The sequence below is a fragment of the Calliopsis andreniformis genome, chromosome 2 (genome assembly GCF_051401765.1).
Source record: "Calliopsis andreniformis isolate RMS-2024a chromosome 2, iyCalAndr_principal, whole genome shotgun sequence".
In the NCBI taxonomy this organism is placed as follows: domain Eukaryota; kingdom Metazoa; phylum Arthropoda; class Insecta; order Hymenoptera; family Andrenidae; genus Calliopsis; species Calliopsis andreniformis.
This window is the reverse complement of record NC_135063.1, coordinates 4,980,182-4,998,787: the sequence shown is the minus strand read 5'-3', so window position 1 is coordinate 4,998,787 and position 18,606 is coordinate 4,980,182. Positions and strand designations below refer to the sequence as shown.

Genomic DNA, 18,606 nt, shown 5'->3' with positions numbered 1-18,606 from the left:
CGCAGAAAGAAACCACTTCGGAAGCGTGTATTGTAAAGAGAATTTCATTGAAAAGGCATATAAAGACAGAAAGCATAAACGAGACTCGTCAATCGTCAACGTTTTTGTGCATCACGGTTACATCTAATTGCCATATTCCAAACTTAATTCCTCCTATTGTAATGGTAAACACGAATATTACGAGAGAAGAAATAAAAACGTAAGATCCACAGTCGTGTTAACGTAACTACGTTCCTACTGGACTATAGTGAAATGGAGAAATTATTTATAATTCCCTTTTATTAATTTTTAGTTGCGCTTTACATGGTAGAAATTTGTCACTTTTGAAACGTGAGGTTATGATTTCAAATATGGCGCCAACGTAGACAACGTAGAATTCATTACTTATTTTGTCACGTAAAACATAAACGAAACGATACACATTTGAATTGATTTATTCGATCGTAATACTTTATTACAACAATTTGGTACATAAATATACATAAAGTTTAATTTCTTCTCACTTAATGCATCTGTCAACAGTGTACAGAGTACTATAATAATGCGAACGTTGTTTTTTTTATGTAAGTTCGATAGAAATTTCAACTCCGTCGCAAGTTACATAATACATTAGCAACAATTCAAATCACTTTTGAAAGTAGATCTAATTAGGGAAATGCACGATATTTTAGTTTCCAATTTGATTTAAATATAGCAAAAAGCTCCCGGGAAATTTAAATTTATGTAAGATTCATTTTGAAAATAATTAATTCGAATACAATAAATCCTACTGTGTCTGTATGTGTAAAATTTAAACCAAAAAGGTGATTAAAATGTCGTTCAATCCCCTTGCAAGTGCCTCTTTGGTGAGCTGATAATTTAATGTTGGAATACCATTTTCCTTTTGACACGTTTTATAAGATTCCTTGTATCCGTAAAAAAGCCTAGCTTTTATGAACAAATCATTAACGCACTTAATTGTATTCTTCTCTATAGTATTCGAAGCGATCACAATTTATGTGTGCCTCGTCGTTATCAGATATACGTTGTGCTTTAGTAAAGAATCAAATTCGCATTACTTCAGATAAATAGAGGTATCGTTAGAAAATACAAATGTAGATTATAACGTAAACCTTATCGTGAAGAAATTTATTTCGAACTTATATGCACAGAATTTCGTGCAAAAATTCTATCACTGGAAACTGAGAACGTAGTTACTCTATTATACATATCCTAGCCTTCAGCTAGTCCTGGAATATTCTTATTTATTCAACTAACTAAAGTCGACTGAAGGACCCGCAATTAATTGCATTAAGAAGGTAACGAGATAGATCTCTGACCATTGTGCTGTGAGAAATAGTAAATAATGATAGTTAATACTTTGATAACTCCGGTCATAAAAGCAACACTTACTTGGTATCAGTCTAGTAAGTACAGAAGCCACGATCAATGAATTCTTAAAGACAGAAAGGAATAAAAACATAATACAGTCGAAAAATTACAGGAAAAAAAATAATGTGAAAATATTTTATTGAGAGGAAAGAACGGGAGAAAAACAAAAAAAAACGACGTATTTACTTTGATCGAGTTACCAAGCTCTTCAACGTACGTACGCGTTAGAGGCTAAAGCTTTAGCCTTTATTCCGCCAGTGTAAAGAGCAGCTTCCGCTATGAAACATTTGATCGTTTCACCTAGAGCGCCGTTCCTTTGTCAAGTCCATGGACCTGAACGCAGTTTTTCGTTGATCAATCGTACCTTTTAATATTTACGACTTCACCTCACCGGATTCCTCCTTCACCTGTGGGTGTGAAGCGGCGTTCGTGATCACAGAGATGCTTTTGCCGCTTTGCAGGCTAGAGTGACTGGACGAGCGACTATGACTTTGACTCCCTGCACCGACTGGTGTTTGCACCAGAGGCTGAGGCGGAGTTCTAGCGCCAGATCCATTGATCACCGTGGAATTGGGTTGCAGTTGCATGTGGTATTTGTAGATGTTCTCTGTGCTCTCAACGACTCCTGCATTTGAGAAAAGTTTTATTTTTAAAGTTAAATTATTGGATTGTAGGAGATTGTTTGTTATTTTTGGGAATAGAATACCTACCAGCTTGAAGGTTCAAACTACGACCACGTACTCCTGTTTCTTTTGAAGGTGGACTCCACCAGTTAACAAAGGTTCCCACAACAGGCACGTGCCTGAGAATACCTTCTTGCCACAGTTTCTCCGCGTTTTCCCTCTCCAAGTCTGTTTGGGCGGCTTCGATACCCCTTTTCACCACTTCAGATATTGTATCTAGTAGCTTGGAACTGGCTTCCACTTCTTGACCGACTTGCAAAACGAAAGATAGCAGATCTGCAACGTCTGCAAATACATTGAAACAAGTTGTATTAATTTTCAATATTCTATTAAACTTACCTAGGTTAGTGACCGAATAAAAACTTTCATTTTAACATCACCTGTGTCTTGCGTGACCATCCCAAACCGTACGCAAGCTAAACCGTCAGCTCCTTCGCCCAGAGAAAATGCTGCATCCATGCTACGTAAAGCCTCGACCAGTTGAGTGTTTAATCTATTTAATTCCTCTTTTGCTTGATCTGTCATGACGTGAATCCAAGTGGGAGGAGCATATCGAACACCACCTAAACCTGCCCAACCTGGCAACTCTACTAAATGCAACGAATCATTCTCCGAAACTAACTTTACAAACGTTTCCTTGTGTTCAACTGTAGCCAGTAGTATTTCCTATCAAGGAAAAGGGAGGAAAATTAATTGAATAGTCTGTGTGACTCGTTCAATTATCATTATCGGACTTGAACTTACTATCTGTTGTTCGAGACAAGCCACTACATTATCTATGTCCTCGGTCGTGGGCGGTGGTTCCGGGTTTTCTAAGGGGCAGATGCGAATTGCGACGCCATGATGTTCAATCTCGCACAATTCTATTTCCACGTTTTCGATATCCCTCTGAAGAATTTGCCCTAGCCAAGAATTCAACTTGTCATAATAAGGAGGAACGCGTTCTGTCGCTTGAGGATCTCTGTCCGCAGGTACAAATTGGAACACTAAAACGCTCGCGACTGCTTCGAAAAGTTGTGGATTGTTTACAGGATTTGTTAGAAGTTCGTTTATGGTGTACGTCCCTGTTTCACCGCCCGGTGGTTGGCTCTAAAAGATTAATCAAATAACATACACTGCAATCTATATAGAATATAAGAGGCTTTTCTCCTGAGTTTACCAGTATCCTTATGCACATAAACTTCTTGATCTTATTGTACAATTCTTCCACAGCTAAAAAGCATCTCTTCAACCTATTGTGCACACCCTCTCTGCCTAACACTTGCAATGTAGCCCACAATGGTAAAGTTGGTAAACGTCTTGATAACGAATCTGTCATTAAGCCTGATACTAAAGACAAGGTAGTGTCTCTTGCAGTTGGTCGACCACCTTTTGTATCTGTTAATCTGTACAGTGTCTATGAGTGTATATGTTAAGGATGAACCTATTATCTTCAGTTTAAGTATCTCTACAAGCCTTAAATTTTATAATTGGCAAATACTTCTGTAACAAGATATGTATTAAGGATACAACTACTGGCAAAGATGGTATACCAAGCCAAATGCCAAGTGGTAACGTAATACTATCTGCCACTTTTGACGGCTGTAAATGAAAAATACTTCATGACTATATTACCTACACTAAAGAATGAATCAGACAGATCAATAATGTCGTTAACATACCAACTCCTTTGCCGAATTATTCAATGCCAGTGCAGCCAGGGAATGTCCACTAAGGTGAAGCCAGACGTTATACTTGTCGCAAATTGCACGCAACCTAGCGATGTTGTCGCAGTGTCCCGTTAACACTGAACCCGCTTCAGCTAGCACGAGAAGCGGTGTCACGCTATTCGACTGTGTGTCCTCTGCTAACCGTCGTTCCAACGCTGAGATGGCCATACTGTATCGTGACCCGAACATTGTGTTATGGGGGATGGGTCTTACACAATGAAGTGGTAAAGATAGCTAGGAAACATATTAGACTATCTTCAAATATAACTCATCGCACTCAATGTTACCCTTGCATACTAGCAAAGACTCAGATACAAGAAAGAATCGTATCTCAACTTTGATGCATGCAACAAGTGAATAGATACGATAGAACTCGAAATTTCCACCTGTCTGCATAGATGTTGGACCACACCTAATGGCGCCGCTACAGAACTGTATATTAGAGGTGGCGAGGCGGCGAGTGCTGTGAATCCTTCCTCCATGTATCGAGGATATTTTCGGTGTAGCGCCAATCTGGTGACCCTGACCAAGCCTTCCAAGTGGTCCTCGTGAAACGAGGCGGCGGAGTCGACGAAACGGAAGATATGGCTTAACCATCTTGTGGTGTCCGCGGCTAAACGACCCGCTAATTTCTGGGCATGTGATTTCGGAAGTGCAAGAGCGTAAGCGGAAACGGTATGTGTAGTCAGTGCTAATTTCGCTGGGTCTGTTAAAGTCGGTAGACTCGTCACTTGACTCGAAGCTGCTTCCGTCGAGCCATCTTCTGCCGCTTGCGGGGCGTCTTCGTGAATTACTAAATCCTGCAAATTAATAATTACTTAATTTCGCGATTTCAAAGTTCCGTAATATTACTTTCTTCATCGAAAGAAAATGTAAACTTCCCTCAACATTTCTGGCGAGTATTATACTATCAGAAATACAGAAACTTAAATAGAAATAACACAAGGGTTACTGAAGGTGACTATTCACCCAAACTGTATGACACAAAACTGTATTTACAGTTTGTAATACTATATGCATTACTCATAGGCTAGACTGATATTTGTTAATCATTTTTCTATGGTTTCTCAGTACACGAATTAACCATTTTTAAATATTCTATTATTCCTGAAAAAGTCGTGTATCTAAAAGTGAATTGCATTCTTAACTTCACTGTACTTTTCAAAATTCAAATCCAGCCAAAGACGTCCAATATTTAAAAGAAACCGCCTGTGGGCAGTCTCGCAGCCAATTCGCAACGATCGGATAACCACGTGACAAGCGGTTGTCGCGTGTTACAAAAGCACGAACCAATCAGCCAGTGGATCCCATGGAAGTGACCAATGACAACGAAGTAATGGCTTCTGCTAGCGTTGTATTTACCTGAATCAAAGTTAATATCTCATCAGGGGTTTTTGACTGGGAAAGAAAGCCCGAGGGGTTGTTCCACGTAGTACCACCACCGTCGGCCGCTTTTTCGACAGCCTGTTCGAGCCTCGATATCACTTGCGAGGCTTGAAATTCCAAGGCGGCCACTTCGTTCGATGCGGACCCACCTCCGGCACTGACCTGTCAAAATCACAAGGAAAAGCCTGAATAAAAGCTTGTCGCTGGGGCAAAGGTCACTCTCGACACTTCGAAAGGCGCTATTACGTTCTCGAGCACCGTCCTGATCGCGGCTGACACGAACCTCGAGTATGTTTTGCGCTATACTTTCCATCGTCGCTTTATCGTTTGTGTCACTCTCCTCGGCCATCGTGGCAGTAGTCGTCGTGGCGCAGTGCCGTCGCACATGGGCGACGTTCACCGTCCGATCGTACAAAAAATATTTCCCCTCGTTTCCCCTCTCTGGGTAGAAATAGACCGTCTGTAAAGTGAACTTGCTCGAAATAATGCTACTCTTTTTCTGTACAGAGGCGTTTGTCGTTTTGTTGCGATACTAGCTTGTCGCGCGAGAAACTGGAGAGGATTCTTATGCGCAAATTGATACGGTCCTTGTTTTATCGATACCATTGTTATCTCAGCGCCAGTTTAATTCGCTGATTACAGTTGAAAATGTGGCTAGTTTGCATACGAATCGGTTGACTAACACACCTGTTTTATATTTACAAGGTCCTTTATATATGCCACATCTGATAAAGAAGCATGAGTTTATCAGTTGTGAGTAGTTTATCAGTTGTAGGGTAGTGTATGGGAATTATACTTTGTGAACGAAGTTTTATATTTATTCTTAGTTTATTGAATCTCCAGATACATTAGAACTAGATCATACCTTTTGCATATTCATGTACAATATAAAGTGGGAATAAAGCAGGTACAAATGATAATGCACTTATAAAGAAATATAAAATGCACATTCATGGAAAATATATTTATGTTAAAGTGCAGAATAAGGAAATTAGTTTTATTTTAGGTACAACTAATTTATAAAATGCTATGAGACCTCCCACATGATGCTTTGGATGTGTACTTATATCAGCTAGTGATAAAAAATTATACAATTTCAATTACACCACCTACTTTGGTGATACTATCTTTTAATTTTTCTGCCTCATCTTTGGGAATATCTGATTTAACTATTGCTGGCGCGCTCTCAACAAACTTCTTGGCCTAAGCAAAAACATATGAAATGAGAAGCTAGCATATAAGAGAAAATTTATCTAATGAAAAAGACATGAATACAGTACCTGTACAAGGTTACAGTCTGGCAGTATGCCCTTCAACTCCTTTATCAGAGCAACTTTTTGTTTATCATCAAAACCAGTTAATTTGACAGTAAATGATGTTTGTATTACTTGTGGTTCAACATCTTCCTCCTATAATTAAAATAATTACATATGTGTATATGTTTCAAATATTATATTATTATAAAAAGAAAAGTAATGTTTATACTTCAGCTTGAGCTGCAGGTACGAAACCACCCATTGGCATTACAGGTGCATCAGGTAGATTTAATCGTTTTTTGAGAAGATCACTCAGTTGAGCTACCTCTATTAAATTTAGGGAAATGATCTGATTGGCAATTTGGTCAATCCTAGAACTAACTTCGGGTTCTTTACTCTGTGAAGCAGAAGGAGACACTGAAGGTTCACTAACAGCAGTGACTGCTTCTGTTTGTTGAATGGCACTGAAAACATCATTATATTAATATTACGATTTACACACTAACATTTGACAAGAGACAAGAAATTCGTTGAATAATGTAAAATATATTATTGTTCCATGTGTAGTATATGATACAAAAGTGAGGTTATGTAATCGATACTTTTAATCACATGTTTAGAAGATTCTGAACTCTACCATTTATGAAATTGCCGAATCTGGTGAATGTTTCGCCGAGAAACAAATCGTAGTGTATTCATCATGTTTCTTCTGATTGGAGTAAGTTTCAACGTTATTTAAACAAGTATTCCACTCCAAAAAATATAACTGGTATGTATACGAAAACACGAACCACACATGGGTGAAGATAAACGGATAAGTAGATACCTCGCGACATCTACAATGATTTATCAATTGTCGATAATTTGATTGTTCAGAAATAATTAATGGTATTGTTAATAAAGACTATAGTAAATACTGGAGTAATGGTATATATTGCAGACAACATAGCCACTTTACTTTTTCAGGATTTATTTTGGAATATATTCTCTTTGGGATTACTTTAAACTATTAGTTAGTCAATAAGAGAATTTCATCAGTCTAATGTCTAATTAGATGTTATGTGTTGAACAATATAGTTCTTCGAAACCTACATTGGCCAGGTTGTTTCGTGAAAAACGAAAAATTCAAATATTACAGAGAACAGTTCTCAATACTCTGTTGGTATTGAATTGAAAAATATCGGCAAGAGGTATAAACACCGACGAAATAGAATAATTGCGAACATTGGGTACATGGTCATTGCCTATTGTACTCTAATGTTGTGAATGAAAATAAGGAAGAAGGCCCAAGAAGACATCAAGAAATTTGATTGTACACAAGACTTGATTCACAGCTATCAAGCCAGCAAGACGAGGCTCAAAAAGGTAAGTCGAATTACAATTCTGCTTTAAGAAAACACAAATAAAAAATTAAATCACGTTCCCCACACATTTTAAAATTTGAGGCTAAACAGCGATTTTGTATCAGGAGAACATAAGTACCAAGGAGGTATTCGGAGTTCCCGCCACTTCGAAAATTCCAGGAATTTGACGTCAAATTCCAAGAATTTCCGAAAGCCGAAATAGCGATTTTGTATCAGGAGAACATAAGTACCAAGGAGGTATTCGGAGTTCCCGCCACTTCGAAAATTCCAGGAATTTGACGTCAAATTCCAAGAATTTCCGAAAGCCGAAATAGCGATTTTGTATCAGGAGAACATAAGTACCAAGGAGGTATTCGGAGTTCCCGCCACTTCGAAAATTCCGGGAATTTGACGTCAAATTCCAAGAATTTCCGAAAGCCGAAATAGCGATTTTGTATCAGGAGAACATAAGTACCAAGGAGGTATTCGGAGTTCCCGCCACTTCGAAAATTCCGGGAATTTGACGTCAAATTCCAAGAATTTCCGAAAGCCGAAATAGCGATTTTGTATCAGGAGAACATAAGTACCAAGGAGGTATTCGGAGTTCCCGCCACTTCGAAAATTCCGGGAATTTGACGTCAAATTCCAAGAATTTCCGAAAGCCGAAATAGCGATTTTGTATCAGGAGAACATAAGTACCAAGGAGGTATTTGGAGTTCCCGCCACTTCGAAAATTCCGGGAATTTGACGTCAAATTCCAAGAATTTCCGAAAGCCGAAATAGCGATTTTGTATCAGGAGAACATAAGTACCAAGGAGGTATTCGGAGTTCCCGCCACTTCGAAAATTCCGGGAATTTGACGTCAAATTCCAAGAATTTCCGAAAGCCGAAATAGCGATTTTGTATCAGGAGAACATAAGTACCAAGGAGGTATTCGGAGTTCCCGCCACTTCGAAAATTCCGGGAATTTGACGTCAAATTCCAAGAATTTCCGAAAGCCGAAATAGCGATTTTGTATCAGGAGAACATAAGTACCAAGGAGGTATTCGGAGTTCCCGCCACTTCGAAAATTCCGGGAATTTGACGTCAAATTCCAAGAATTTCCGAAAGCCGAAATAGCGATTTTGTATCAGGAGAACATAAGTACCAAGGAGGTATTCGGAGTTCCCGCCACTTCGAAAATTCCAGGAATTTGACGTCAAATTCCAAGAATTTCCGAAAGCCGAAATAGCGATTTTGTATCAGGAGAACATAAGTACCAAGGAGGTATTCGGAGTTCCCGCCACTTCGAAAATTCCAGGAATTTGACGTCAAATTCCAAGAATTTCCGAAAGCGAAATAGCGATTTTGTATCAGGAGAACATAAGTACCAAGGAGGTATTCGGAGTTCCCGCCACTTCGAAAATTCCAGGAATTTGACGTCAAATTCCAAGAATTTCCGAAAGCCGAAATAGCGATTTTGTATCAGGAGAACATAAGTACCAAGGAGGTATTCGGAGTTCCCGCCACTTCGAAAATTCCGGGAATTTGACGTCAAATTCCAAGAATTTCCGAAAGCCGAAATAGCGATTTTGTATCAGGAGAACATAAGTACCAAGGAGGTATTCGGAGTTCCCGCCACTTCGAAAATTCCGGGAATTTGACGTCAAATTCCAAGAATTTCCGAAAGCCGAAATAGCGATTTTGTATCAGGAGAACATAAGTACCAAGGAGGTATTCGGAGTTCCCGCCACTTCGAAAATTCCGGGAATTTGACGTCAAATTCCAAGAATTTCCGAAAGCCGAAATAGCGATTTTGTATCAGGAGAACATAAGTACCAAGGAGGTATTCGGAGTTTCCGCCACTTCGAAAATTCCGGGAATTTGACGTCAAATTCCAAGAATTTCCGAAAGCCGAAATAGCGATTTTGTATCAGGAGAACATAAGTACCAAGGAGGTATTCGGAGTTCCCGCCACTTCGAAAATTCCGGGAATTTGACGTCAAATTCCAAGAATTTCCGAAAGCCGAAATAGCGATTTTGTATCAGGAGAACATAAGTACCAAGGAGGTATTCGGAGTTCCCGCCACTTCGAAAATTCCGGGAATTTGACGTCAAATTCCAAGAATTTCCGAAAGCCGAAATAGCGATTTTGTATCAGGAGAACATAAGTACCAAGGAGGTATTCGGAGTTCCCGCCACTTCGAAAATTCCAGGAATTTGACGTCAAATTCCAAGAATTTCCGAAAGCGAAATAGCGATTTTGTATCAGGAGAACATAAGTACCAAGGAGGTATTCGGAGTTCCCGCCACTTCGAAAATTCCAGGAATTTGACGTCAAATTCCAAGAATTTCCGAAAGCGAAATAGCGATTTTGTATCAGGAGAACATAAGTACCAAGGAGGTATTCGGAGTTCCCGCCACTTCGAAAATTCCAGGAATTTGACGTCAAATTCCAAGAATTTCCGAAAGCCGAAATAGCGATTTTGTATCAGGAGAACATAAGTACCAAGGAGGTATTCGGAGTTCCCGCCACTTCGAAAATTCCGGGAATTTGACGTCAAATTCCAAGAATTTCCGAAAGCCGAAATAGCGATTTTGTATCAGGAGAACATAAGTACCAAGGAGGTATTCGGAGTTCCCGCCACGTCGAAAATTCCGGGAATTTGACGTCAAATTCCAAGAATTTCCGAAAGCCGAAATAGCGATTTTGTATCAGGAGAACATAAGTACCAAGGAGGTATTCGGAGTTCCCGCCACTTCGAAAATTCCAGGAATTTGACGTCAAATTCCAAGAATTTCCGAAAGCCGAAATAGCGATTTTGTATCAGGAGAACATACGTACCAAGGAGGTATTATATTGCCAAAGGTTTCTCAAATTTCGGATGTCGCTTGAGGATAAGGGAATGATATTGGAGGTTTCAATAATTATATGCTTTTGTGAGTTTCTATAAGTTCTTTATTGTATGTCTACATTGGCGATACAGGATTAGTATATATACAATCTTATGCTAGTAATCAGTAAATTTGTGATAATACCTCATTTGTTGGATTGTTAATGAGTTGTGCTTCTCACGTTTGTCACCCGTATCGAATGAAAATTTAAGTATTCGTTTAATAGTGTAATAAAATTTGTTATACATGTATAATGTTGAGATAGTATTTTTTAATACTTCGCTTACATCTGTGTACTATATTTGGAAAGTGAAGTTGGAATTTAATATTACTTTTTAATTTATATACAATTTTAGTCCAATGTCGATTCCTTGTATATTATAATTAATTATAATTAATTTTGATTTATTATACAGGAAAACAAATCTCTTGTGGTTACTGGAATATTACCACTACTATATGGTAATGTCTTACTGTTGCGTATGTTACCAGTACCGCTCTTAGTACCAAGCAAACGGAGCACTTTGCCCTATGTCTCGCGCGCAAGGGGCCCCGCATTTTATTCTTAGTTACTTCCACATTTTATAAGAAGTGAATGTAATTGTAATAGTCGAGGCACTCAAGATGAAATAAATAAAATTTAGATGTGCAGTTTTTTGGAAAATATACATACATTTTTAAATTAGACAATATTTGTATCAATATTATATCATCTTTTTGTCCAAATTTGATAAAGTACATAGTTGCCTTTGCAAACTCTAGAGGCGACAGTGTGTACTACTATACTACTACATTCCTATTGTTATATCGTAGTTACGCAATAATACAATTGTAAGTATTGTACTATGTTAGAGAAGGAAAATCGTACAACTATATCTAGGCTACGAATATTGACGCATTTATAGAATATTTAAATGTGTGAGCAAGTATAGAAGAACGTATTTAGTACGCAAAAATATATATATGTACGAAATATTCGAAATAAAAGTGAAGTTATAACATAACTGAGGTTCTATTTCTTTAACTTCCTTCATAAAAATTTTAATTTACATAAATATCTACAGTATAACTATAATGGTATGTTTAAACTTACCGAAAAATTTTCTCCCAATTTCAACGGACAATAGTTCACTAAAGTTTACCTGTCTCCTTTGACGGCTAGGAAGAAACTGAGGCCGCAGTTTCTACTACGCATCCGTAGACCACTAAATTCCTTTGTAAAACTATATCATATACCTGGAGTCAATAAATCCTTTTCTCTACCCAAAGGGAATTCAATTATGTAGACCTCTCTAACTAAATGATTGATTCCAAATATCCTCTTGTTTTAGATGTAAATATAAAAAGTAACTGTTTTCTCTTATGCCAACATTAAAATGAGGTCTCTTTTATCGTTTAATAAACACAATTGTTTTTTAATATTTAGTATCTTCTCTTTTTTCATGGCTAAGGAGGGATAGAGGCTTTGGTAATTTCATTTATCGACTCTCTCAGGAGTTCCAGGCATTTACGAAGCACCCGAGAGAATATGACTGTTTCTATAAGTATCTGTGGAGAACAGGATAGGAAGTGACGATGCAATCCTACATTACTACCGTTGTTCATGTGTCAGTCAAGTCTAGTCAAGACAGGACATGTGAGATGTCCTGTCCTGGGTTGAGTATGTCCTTAGCCCGCTCGAGGGTGTTTTAAGTTAACACAACTAGTATCAAGTTCACTTAATATGCGATAGATAATACAAATTGGTATTATCTATCTATTGGTAGATAGTACAAATTGGCACATGCTTCGAGTAAATCGAACCTGTGAAAAGATTAATGCATCGGTCGCACTGAAACAGACGCATCGAGTGTATTTGTTTATTAATGGAAATACTGAAATCGGCATACAATTATTTCTAATATAATCGTCTGCTTGCGTTCAATTATACGATTTATTACATTAATTAGCAATATCAACAATTGTTTATTCTGTCTTTCTCTCTCACTCTCGCCATTCTTCGTTCTCCACTCTCCTCGGATGCCTTTACCCACGCACAAGCTTAGATGTGACGTATAACAAAATTGACGGATATCTCGAATATTCCTCGTACTCTCTTCGAAGATTTATTTACACGGTGTATCGGTATCGAAACCCGCGCATGCACAATACCGAATTCTCTCAAAAAAGATTTTTTACCGATCATTCTGATTGTCAATTACAATCCCCTAAGGCACTAATCGCAGCGTTTTCACAATTATGGAAGTTATTTATATACATTTACAATTCACATCGAACACGTGTTAACATCGATTCTCAACGAAATATTTATAAATATATATTTTTTATCGGCACGTTTATACGTTCTCTTGATTTATCGACAGATCACGATCAGTAAGGCACAATCGATCAGTACGGTAACGCTGTTACAAGTTGAATGACTCGTATATTTTCAATTTGAATGATTGTATACTAACAGCGCTGATGTAGTATTAACTCTGGAACTTTCCTTGTCCTAAATAAAGTTTCAAAATCAACCACTGGTAGCACTCATTTCTATCCACAATTTTTCTCTCTTATCGACCACGATACTCGCACTGTTGAAGCGTACGTAAATCAGCAACGATGTTAGATGGATATTAGTAAGGTGAATAAAAGATAATGCGAGCGTAATGCACTTCAGAAAGATACAAGTGTCCCTTAACGGCGATGAGAACGCCATATCTATTCATGATCGTTAACATGCACATACACAACGGGGATGATTTTAAATAACCGTAAAAATAGTATTTCTATATAATGACGATAATAATAAAATAGAATATTTACGTTTATAATAATGCGGGTCGTCGAAACTGCGTATTCGACGGTCCACAAAGAATCGTTATAATTACATATATAAATATTATTAATAATAATATAATAATAATAGTAATCGCGATATTGATCATTAATTAATAGTGGTCGTGATTTCTCGGTTACGTATTATATGCGGTTATGTACAAAAACATTGACAGTAAATCGTGTTTATGGCCACTACGCCACTAACTAGCAATTATAGTGTTGACTAAAGAGTATGCACACGATGTTAAGGCACAAATGACAAACAGCGAATCAACGCTTCTCAATAAACTTTCCACGAAATTACAATCACTTTGTGTTGACTTTCGTCCGATACTGTAGGCGATACATCGAAAATCTGATGTTCATATACAAGTAATATCACTTATAAGTATGTAATATCATCAGGCACGAAAATTATTTTTTGTCATACCAACAGATGTAATTAAAAGTGTATTGCAAAGTATTTATCTATTTCTCGACCTTCTACAGTATAAAGATATATCTATAAGTTCTACCCAGTTTGTAGTGATGTCGCGCGATCACAAAATGAAATCTGAATTAGTATTTTAATTTTAGAAAAAAGAATTGCATCAGATGGGATAAATAACTATGTAAATATTTGACAATTTTTTAAATCTAGATACTTACGTGGCAAATTAGTTATTGTAAATCATTTTATCACGCGACAATTGCAATTTCGTAGGGTTTTCTTTCGGGGGAAAGTGTCGCATCAGAAGCGTTCGAAGTTTGAACTTGAAAGCAACCAGCCCAGCTGCTGCTATCCCCGTTTCCTCAAGGCTCTTATTAGCCATCGAATATCACCGCCCTTTTTCCGCGAGCTTGCCCAGAAAAGACGCATCGGCGCTTTAGACTAGATAATAAAGAAATGCACAGAGAGAGAGAGATAAAGCCGTAACGCACTTGTCGCGGTGCAAGCTGGGAATTAACATTGAAGCCGAAGAATTTGGATATCAAGTGAACGTAATATCCTAAATCTTCGATTCCAATGTCGCTTCAATCGTCTTTCTTCAACAATCATAGCTGTTGACTTCCTGTTTGCATTTCTACTCGAGTGACAACCAATTTTTGTCTACTGCAACAATGGCATCTCGCCACAATTCTTGTCACTTTTTACCATCAAACTCGTAAAGATATCAAAGAATCTTCTATAAATACTTCCCCTCCTCTATTATTGTCTCTTTCTGTTTGTCTACCTTCCTCGGATTCAAAAGAGGAAGAAAACAAAACTCTATGAATCTATACTCTTCTCACTTTCGCGTCAACTCACCTTCGCATAAAAAACTGACACGCGCGGTAAATACACTTGCGATATAGTTGGAACACAGTCAACTGATTACTTAAGATCATTAAGGCTATATTCTCTTTATAAGATTTGTCTTGTATAGTGACGAAAGCAGTTCTGAGTAGTCCATTGATTTTGTTCCCACCATATCTATGTTCTCACGCATACATTCGACGATAGCGACGCCCAGCGCTGTCTTAATTTAAACCCATTCCCTTTCTTCGTATCGAAATTGCTCCGAATGGTGAATTATGAATTACCTCGAAACTGAGAGCGTTGCTATCGAATAACTTAAAGACAATCCTAACAAATAAATATGCTTATAAATTACAAAAGAGTACATATTTTCTGTTTCCCTCTCTGTTGAACTGCAAGAGTCAACAATCGTTGTCGCCACAGAAAGGGAAATACCATGAAACGTTTTCATCGATGAGATTACACGCTATTTCAAGCTGCCGTGATTAAACACGGCACGATTTCGTTATCGTATAACGATCGCGATATTGCTAGCAACGGTGTCGGCAATATCGTTAAAAATAATAGCAATAACATTCATACTATTTAAAATAGTAATAGAAACATTAATAATAATAATGATGATAATAATAATTATAAAGATGACGTGGCTCAATGATTATGAAGAACGATGATTAACGACGATCACGACGAACAATGAATAACGTGAGGATGACGCTAACGAAGTCAATGATTAATAATGACGATGATATTAATATTAATAATATTCATAATAATAATAACCCTTTCGCTGCTTGATAAAATGGCGAAATACAGTGTCAAAAATGTCTACCTCTTAAGATTCTAATTATTTGTATATATATTACAAAAATACAGAAAATGTCCTTGCATCGTCCGGACTAAACGATTTGATACTGTTCGCTTTGTTCGTGCTTCGTACGACTTAAGTAGTGAAAGGGTTAAGTTGGAGTTAATAGCAGACGTTAGCATTCGCGCGCAAATGATAACTGATGCCACCGTATCGGAGGTTCTTCAGTCTTCTTTGGTTGCTGGGTAACTTGGTGAGGTTGGTGGGTACGGTAGGGCTTTGCGTTTACCGACACGACTAACGGCGGAAGTACATAGTCTCATCAGAAATAAGACGTGGAATAGATCTAACATCTAATTCAATTTTTGAGATTCGATCACTGCAATCTCCGCCCAATGTAATATTGTTCTCGATTCAAAATGAAACAAGACTGTAGTTCTATTTGCGATTAGAATTAAAACTAAGCATATTGCTATTAATCAATATTGCTAAGTTAAACACTTTTTTTAGTTTTAAATGAGACTGATTTTAATTTGTGTGATATAAATTTTCATAAAAATAGTCACCGTCCCGAACAAAAAGTGTCCAATATCATTGATACTTTTTTGACACATAAATTGCATAACACAAAATTTCATCAGATGTTAGATTTATTTCTCATCTCATCTGTGATTTCACGTGGTAATTTCAACGAAACTTCGTAAGTAGATAGGAAACCAAAAAATATATCATCCTTCTTCAGCTGTTAACGTAGACATCGAATAATTAAATAAAATTTCTCTATAATTTTACTGCATCGAATTTAAAATGTAGGTACTAACAGTGTTATAGGCAATACAAAATGTCTACGTAAATAATTGAACACGGATCAAATACTTTTTATTTAATTACCTGCCTATGAAGTTCCTTCGAAATTAATGCAAAACAATGCAATCCGCTTGCGGAACTCCTTGCTCTCCTGGGATTGTCTCTCCAATGTATACCGCATGCTAGGTCATTCGAGAGACGAAGTGGTGATTGACTGACTTCCGGTCCAACAGTTTATCCGTTGATGAGAGCCAATTGATTAATAAACGTCTGGACGCGGCTTATGGGTGCTGCGACAGACTCCAGAGCGAATTACCGAGCTAACGAGCGATAGGGAACAAGAATAGCGTCTGACGAACAATCCACGTCCTCTTCTGACATTTGTATCGTTATTATCTTTATGATTATTGTCGTGGCTTTCATCATACAGCAGGGAATCTTTCTGTTCCCCACTGATTGCTATCTTCCCGTTCAGACTACATTCAACAGCTTCTCGTTTAACCCTTTTAATGCCACAATCAGGGGTCATGAGATGGATCAGTGATTTTCAGAAAAAACTAGACTTTCTCGTGGGACTCGACAAACTCAATTAAGTTTCAAAATTTAAATTTAGAATCACATAATGAGCTACAAATGGAATACTATCCACGCACAATATATGGACAAAATTTAGTACTCTTTCTCTATTTGAATATCTATCCTCACTAAAATTCTCCCACGTATCCGCGTCAACTACGACCTCACCAGATCTCTTCCAATCACTGTATTTCCAGTCTATCAATTTCCAGTCTATCAATTTCCAGTTCGTCAGGCGCCTTTCGAGCGACTTCAGGGTCCTTCCAATTCGCCTCTGCCGCTTGCCCGATCACTCTGGAGCTAAGGAATCGGAGCACCGATGACAATCACGACAGCTACGACGAGCACAGCTGAGTCGCGAATCCGATGGCTACGAAACAAGGCCCAGGAGCGTATTATCCGTGAACCAGGACTGTTCGGAGGAGGCTCGGCTCATGACGACGGTTAGGCTCAGCTGAGCTCGCACGGCGTCACGGAATGCCGGGCTGGATGATGATTGTTGCGGTGATGACGCCTCGCTCGGCGGCACTGCACCGTGCAACAGTCGTCTGCGTCTGCCACGTACTCGCCCCGTTTTATCTGGTGCGCGATTGAATTGCACAGCGCCCGTGGGCATCGTTTCCTGTCGCACCTCACCTCGCCGTTCTGCAAAGATAGACACTGTGTTAGTGGAGGCTCGAAACTGAGGTGTTACTTCCACTAGGATCACCCTGTAGGATAAGAGTACCAATTACTGTGTGTTGACTGATTACTGTGTCCCTCGTTTTGTTTTCACATAGATACACACGTAAAGCGTGATAAGCTGTGTTTTGCGAAACTATTGCAGATATTGTTATGGTTTTGTTTTAATATTGAATGGGACATAAAGGCTGGCTATTTAGAGTAGAATAAATCTTTCAGGGACGTTGTTTAAGGAGGCAAAGGGGCACGACTTACTTTTTTTAAATGGAAAACTATTGGGACTCGACATAAACGCCGCGACGTCTGGTGGCGAAAAAGAAAGACATTGTTAACACTGCATTGAGAGCACGTTTTCCTTTAACAATATTTCTATGCGAAGGGTTTACTTCATCCAAGAGTGAATTTCTTTTATTTTGATTAACATTTTCGCGTTACTAAGACAATTACGTGTATTTCGCGAACAACGGAGTGTTATTTAGTGCATTTGGTTAAGTCCTGTCTTTATGTCAAATTCTAATAAAAGTACTTTTGACTTATGTCGAAAAGATTAATACTTTGCGAGATATTTTAAAGTTTTGATAGGACACCTATTGAATATGTTTTCAGACGATTGGTTTTCTAAATATGATACACGCACATTATTACACACAGAATATTGGTGATATTAGAAAATACTATTAGATAATGTTGATACATTTTAGGACGTATAATCAAGGATAACGAACAAAACAAGAAAACAGCTTATCACGCCGCTTTATGTGCCTCATCCTATATAACAAGCTGTAGCAGTTTAATAGTGCTACATTTCCTTTTACGTGAAAACGAGAAAGAGAGAGAGTAGCACAGTAATTGAGCAGCATACAATAATTGGCACTTCTGTCCTATTACAAGTAAAATTAAGGGAAGTAAAGCCGTCTCATTATTTGAGATCTTTATTTAAGGAGATCTTCGTTCTAGACTATGCTGCCCTCTACATCCATCGATATATATCTTTAAATGTCAATTTTAGC

General features: G+C 38.0%; 3 protein-coding genes across 4 annotated transcripts in view; all 3 read right to left on the bottom strand.

The window, feature by feature from the left end:
• Nucleotides 1-418: 418 nt before the first annotated feature.
• Nucleotides 419-5,498, bottom strand: LOC143188550 (pyridoxal-dependent decarboxylase domain-containing protein 1). Of its 2 annotated transcripts, none has more exons than XM_076392894.1 (11): nt 5,433-5,498; nt 5,126-5,311; nt 4,150-4,563; nt 3,716-3,997; nt 3,564-3,635; nt 3,214-3,450; nt 2,799-3,143; nt 2,435-2,720; nt 2,082-2,339; nt 1,763-1,996; nt 419-1,704 (listed from the first exon to the last, which is right to left on the bottom strand). In XM_076392894.1, exons 1-11 carry the CDS (start codon nt 5,496-5,498, stop codon nt 1,691-1,693), a joined length of 2,394 nt encoding a protein of 797 aa, XP_076249009.1. In that variant the 3' UTR covers nt 419-1,690. The 2 variants fall into 2 exon arrangements, with proteins under 2 accessions (XP_076249009.1, XP_076249008.1); XM_076392893.1 differs by having other exon boundaries at nt 1,779-1,996.
• A 589-nt stretch (nt 5,499-6,087) lies between these two features.
• Mrpl12 (mitochondrial ribosomal protein L12) lies at nt 6,088-7,221 on the bottom strand. The gene is made up of 4 exons (XM_076392897.1): nt 7,043-7,221; nt 6,635-6,869; nt 6,430-6,558; nt 6,088-6,352 (listed from the first exon to the last, which is right to left on the bottom strand). Exons 1-4 carry the CDS (start codon nt 7,105-7,107, stop codon nt 6,236-6,238), a joined length of 546 nt encoding a protein of 181 aa, XP_076249012.1. The 5' UTR covers nt 7,108-7,221; the 3' UTR covers nt 6,088-6,235.
• Nucleotides 7,222-17,125: 9,904 nt separating this feature from the next.
• Nucleotides 17,126-18,606, bottom strand: part of Sog (chordin short gastrulation) — a 77,790-nt gene continuing 76,309 nt past the window's right edge. The window contains exon 8 of the mRNA XM_076390203.1: nt 17,126-17,560. Coding sequence (XP_076246318.1) covers nt 17,366-17,560 — 195 coding nt within the window. The 3' untranslated portion in view covers nt 17,126-17,365. The remainder of the gene's footprint in view (nt 17,561-18,606) is intronic.

Excerpts from the sequence above, each read along its gene's own strand:
- LOC143188550 (XM_076392893.1), bottom strand. The coding sequence starts at position 5,498 with ATGGCCGAGGAGAGTGACACAAACGATAAAGCGACGATGGAAAGTATA. Across the intron at positions 5,312-5,432 it reads TAGCGCAAAACATACTCGAG|GTCAGTGCCGGAGGTGGGTC; the intron begins GTTCGTGTCAGC and ends TGATTTTGACAG. Across the intron at positions 4,564-5,125 it reads AGATATTAACTTTGATTCAG|GATTTAGTAATTCACGAAGA; the intron begins GTAAATACAACG and ends ATTAATTTGCAG.
- Mrpl12 (XM_076392897.1), bottom strand. The coding sequence starts at position 7,107 with ATGATGAATACACTACGATTTGTTTCTCGGCGAAACATTCACCAGATT. Across the intron at positions 6,870-7,042 it reads ATTCGGCAATTTCATAAATG|TGCCATTCAACAAACAGAAG; the intron begins GTAGAGTTCAGA and ends TGATGTTTTCAG. Across the intron at positions 6,559-6,634 it reads TACCTGCAGCTCAAGCTGAA|GAGGAAGATGTTGAACCACA; the intron begins GTATAAACATTA and ends TTTTAATTATAG.